The 5,001-nt window shown below is 36.6% G+C and overlaps 1 protein-coding gene across 1 annotated transcript; it reads left to right on the top strand.

Annotated features, from left to right (window-relative positions):
* Positions 1-3,598: 3,598 nt before the first annotated feature.
* LOC134825262 (uncharacterized) lies at positions 3,599-4,537 on the top strand. The gene is made up of 2 exons (XM_063837413.1): positions 3,599-3,799; positions 3,933-4,537. The coding sequence occupies exons 1-2, from the start codon at positions 3,642-3,644 to the stop codon at positions 4,285-4,287; spliced, it is 513 nt and encodes a 170-aa protein (XP_063693483.1). The 5' UTR covers positions 3,599-3,641; the 3' UTR covers positions 4,288-4,537.
* Positions 4,538-5,001: the final 464 nt, after the last annotated feature.

Below are 5,001 nucleotides of genomic sequence, written 5' to 3'. Positions count from 1 at the left end.
CATACAGATATACATATATATTCAGGGATAGACGCTTTGCCAGTCAATTGTAGCCTGTATTTAAGTGTCCATAGATTCAAAAGTATAAAAGATACAGCCATTTCCGACCACAGGTCTTGCAAATAATTGTTTACACTTTCGTTTACATTGTATAAAAAAATTATTTGACGTCATAAACACCCCTTGATGACGTCATCAAGTTAACCATTTTAAAAACTTGATTTTTGACAAAGTAATAACTTTTAAAATTAATTTTAAACCATTAAGGAGTAATTTTATTCAAAATCTGAGGAAATTTTCACCTTAGATAATTGTTCAAGCATTCTGAAAATCTACCGGAAAGTTTTTCTAGCTTGCTCCTTCATAAAGATATTCGTCATTGAAGTTTGTGCTTTTTTGAAGAATTATTTTATAAAAACGTCAATTTTGCGATTTAGTATTCTCTGGTGTTGGGCCATGCCTTGGGTTGTGGAGCTCAGTTCTGCTTCCTATAGGTATAAATTGTGCATTAGGCTAGTTTTAAAGTTAAAAATCGAAAAGTTGCACAAGTGGGGACACGCCCAAATTGATAGAAAATTGCTAAAATCACTGAAAATTGCTGTTTTCGTCATTTTCTGTCAACTTTAGAGTGCCGTTGTGATTACAGTTCTTCTTGAAATACTTTGAAACGTTGCATGCTTATCAAGCTATATATAAAACAATTACATGCAAAAATTTACGGTGATTCAATATTGGATGCGCACGCAACGTCCGCTCAAAGTTTGCACGTGCGAAAGGTGAGAATTTTGTTCATTCGTGATTTCCAACAAATTCTGCTTTGCCACGACAGTTTAATGTCATTATATATGAATTTAATGCCAACTTGAATGAGTATTAAGTGGCATATTCAGTCAGTGATCGACCGATATGCTTCCCTAAACACAAGGAAATGTTTTTAAAGGAAAAATTTCGAAATCGTTGAAACTTCCTCCTTATATTAATGAAGATATCAGTTTATATTTCGACTTTATAAAGTACCCTGACATTATAATCAAAAAGAGATGATATTTTACCAAAACCCATAATCATGGGTAGAGTGGACCGCTGCCAGTGTCTCTCTTTCCCAAACAAAAGGAAATGATATTAATTTGATTGACCGTTCTCAAATGCAAAATGATACCGAGAATGAAATCGGTCGCTCGCTTTTCCCATTCATTTACAATTGTAATAGATTAAGAAGAACTACCCAAAGGCAGCTGTACTCGGCAATGAAGATTCAATAAACTTCAGCTTGTTCAATAAGTAATAACTACCACCCTTGTCCCTTACCCCGAAATACTAGGTATCTACCCGAACGCAACCCAAAGATATTTTTACAGCATCTGATTGATGTAATCAATCGAAACTTATTTATACAATTCGTAAGCCGTGAATGAATGGGAAAAGCGAGCGACCGATTTCATTCTCGGTATCATTTTGCATTTGAGAACGGTCAATCAAATTAATATCATTTCCTTTTGTTTGGGAAAGAGAGACACTGGCAGCGGTCCACTCTACCCATGATTATGGGTTTTGGTAAAATGTATGTATATATATATCACGACAATCTGTCGTAAAACAGGGGTTCTAGAAAACCCATTTCCCGATACTCCTGAAACCTGAAACTTTTTTTGCAGTCGATTTGATCAACGTCTAGACGCCCTGAAAAATTTCAGATCTCTAACTCAATTTTAACATGGTTTTTAAGGCACCTGAATATGGCGATTTTGGGTTTTTTCGTATAACAGTGCTGGCGAGTATTTTATGCAAATTTCTTAAAAATCTCAACATAACTATTTTTTATTCCTGTCATCTTTGACATCAAATTAGAATGTTTTGAACTAAAAATAATTCTGCTTAACGACTTCCGATGAGTCTTAATGCCTGGAAAACTCCTGCCGGAGGCGGCGGCCGCCGTAAAGGGGGTATAATAGTAAATGGGGAACATAGTATACCCACAATAAATGCAACGGTCGTGCTTGCCAGCACTGTGATAAGCGCTGACCTTTGACCGGCGATAATTTCGGCTAGGAACAATATTTTTCCATGGGACCAAAAGCACGAGCGTGCTAAATCATGCTATACAGTCGATTTTCGAGATTGTTGTAAAAGGGCCCCCGACAGTTGAAATCAACTGCTATCGATGTATTTGCGGACGCTGATTCCGAATCACCCCCATGACATAATAGGGTTAAAATGCTCCCCTGACGAGATATTGGCGAAAAACTGTCTCGATCACGTGATATGACCGTATAAGGAAGTTAGTCTAATTTCTCGTTAGGCCTAGGGTTAGAGTTTCAGCATATGCTTTTGTTACGAATTGGGTTAGGGTTAGGGTTGGGATCAGATTAGAGGGTTATAGTCTATGTAATAAGCGCCATGAGTTGCCACAGAATTTTTTGTCTCTGATTTTGATAAATTTGGTACCAAAAGTTGCCTTTAACTGTGAATAATTAAAATTCACCGTGTAGCACGATAACGTCGAGATGTATGTGGGCCTCCTCTGCATTGCAAAAGTGTACAAAGGACGAAAAATGGTTAATTTATTGCTTAAAATGCCTATAACTCCTAAAATATTGAATATTTTGAAATAATTCTTACAGGATCGTAATGAACTTAATCAAACGCAATTTTTGGTACCAAAATTATAATATTTAAAGCACCAAATTTTTCGAAAATTTGTTCAAATTTTACACAAGGGGGGGGGGACCCTTGTGTTCAGATTAAAAACTTTTGAAAAAAAATTCCTTTAAATCTTAGAATATTAGTACTAAAAGTTTCGTCTCGATGAGCTGATTACGATACCATAATAACTATGTGGTAATAATTGAAAATGTGAAAGTTATAGGCCAAAAAACTAAAAATTTGCGCAAAAAAAGCACGTGCGGCGAACAAGCGCCGTGTAGCATTTTTAGCGAAAATTGCTACACGGTGGATTTATTTTATTCACATTTTTAGACAACTTTTGGTACCAAATTTATCGAAATCGGAGAAATAAAGTTCTGTGCTCGCGCTTGGCGCTTATTACACTGACTATAAGAACATAGGACGAGTTACCGGCAGGCCTAACGTCAAGATAGCAACAACTGGGGAGAAATTGCGATTTTCACATGTGAACGCTCCCTTACCACTTACAGCTACGCTACGTGTTATCATGACGCAATTCAAACGATAAAAGCTAAAGGTATGGAATGTAATAAGATAAGTTCGATCCAGTTGACCACTATTTCTTTTGCTGCCTCGTCAAATATTCGTCCAAAATCTAAATTTCAAAGTGAACATGGTCATGGCTTCTATGGTTCTAATTTCCCAAAGGCCTTTTCCGACAGTTTTGAATTCATATAATTCTTGATCATAGAAATGTTAGTTATGCTTATGAGTTTCGATCGATGGTTGACCATGTGGTTAGAAATTGAATCTATTTGGTTTCAATTCTATATCTCATCGGCCGCAGTTTCTCCTCATTATAAATAGTAATAATAGTCCATATCTTTCATCTTGTGAGTTGGAGACTGAGATAACATAAATAAAATATGCGTTTATCGTAGTGAAATCATGCCGTGACTATTCCGTTTTTAATCTCACAAAAATTAACCACAACTTTCTGATGCTTCAGCAGAACTATGGCCTTCCTGAAATTGATGGTGTTCTCTGCAGTAGCGATCATTCTCGCTTCAAGCAAGAAGGGTGATAAGAAGGGGGGGTTACGCAGTTTAACAGCTCTAGTCGAACAGCAGACAAAGAAGATCAGTGACATCACAAGAGAGATCAACGAATTGAAGTAAGTAAACAGTTTATAGCAGTAGTTATATTAATATATGATTCCTTGAATTCGCGAGGAAAATTCTCCGAGAGTTTAACTATTGCAATAATTAATGAAGTTGATTTGTAAATTTAAACCTTTCTCGTCGCAGAGCCAGAAAGAATGACGTGATGGTGGTTAGCGGAGAGGAGGATCTGAGGGAGGAGCGCTGTGCGAAAGTGTGTGCTGGAACCTCAGTCAGGGGAGCAACCAACTGGGTGGATACTAGCTCGAATGGAATCTACACAGAAGTTGACATCAGCAAGTGTGGGTTCGTGACAATTCCAACTGTGACTTCCTCTCTTGAGGGCACCAAGTCTCATTGGAAAACGACAGGGAGCTCGGAGATTTACAGGGCGACTACCAGCACATTTAAGATGTACCTGTTCGCTCCAGATGGCAGAGGCGGTGTTGCGAATGAAAAGGGTTGGAACGTGGAGTGGATCGCGGTGGGTTATATCTGCTGAAGTTTCTACTGGATCTAAATCAAAATGCATGAGACTTTATTAGATTGTTAAACTTAAAGTTATTACATCAAAGAAAAAAAATGATAATACAGATTTAAAGATAAAAACTTTTAATCGGCTGATAAATATTAAACCAAGAAAAAAATTAATTTTTTAATAAGATGAGTATCTATATTATTGATTTTAATGCCTATGTCAAATATTAATATTTAATAAAGGATGTTCATAGTTTTTAATTTTATTGCACGAACAGTAGTTTTATTGAAAAATACCATCACCGACAAAAATTGAAATAAAAGTGAAATTAGAGGTCACATTAACATTGAAAATGACAATGGCGAATGATGTTGAATTGGTTTCTTTTTTGTTTAAAGTCGAAACTTTCTGGGCGCCGCACAGCCTGTCATTCCGGAAAATCAGCCTATTAATACCAAATACAGAAAATCGCTTATTGTAACAGTGAACAGTAGCAAATTACAATAATATTTGGCAATTTGCAAAAACATTAAACACGATATTAACAGGTTTCTTGGGCTCTAGCTGTCAGTCAAAAGTTTCTGCAAATTTCCTTTTGTCTCTCTTAGCTGAGCTCGAATGAATATCTTTAAGAGTTTAAGGATTATAGTACGAGTCCAATAGTTTAAGACACCGGAACCAAGCTTTCCTCGTTGACTCCATGCCCGGTAGATTGATGGGTCTGCCAATCTCCAGCCG

Source organism: Bolinopsis microptera, chromosome 13 (assembly GCF_026151205.1).
Source record: "Bolinopsis microptera isolate Bmic1 chromosome 13, MBARI_Bmic_1.0, whole genome shotgun sequence".
In the NCBI taxonomy this organism is placed as follows: Eukaryota; Metazoa; Ctenophora; class Tentaculata; order Lobata; family Bolinopsidae; genus Bolinopsis; species Bolinopsis microptera.
The sequence above is the reverse complement of the archived record's forward strand: the minus strand, read 5'-3'. Positions and strand labels throughout refer to the sequence as shown.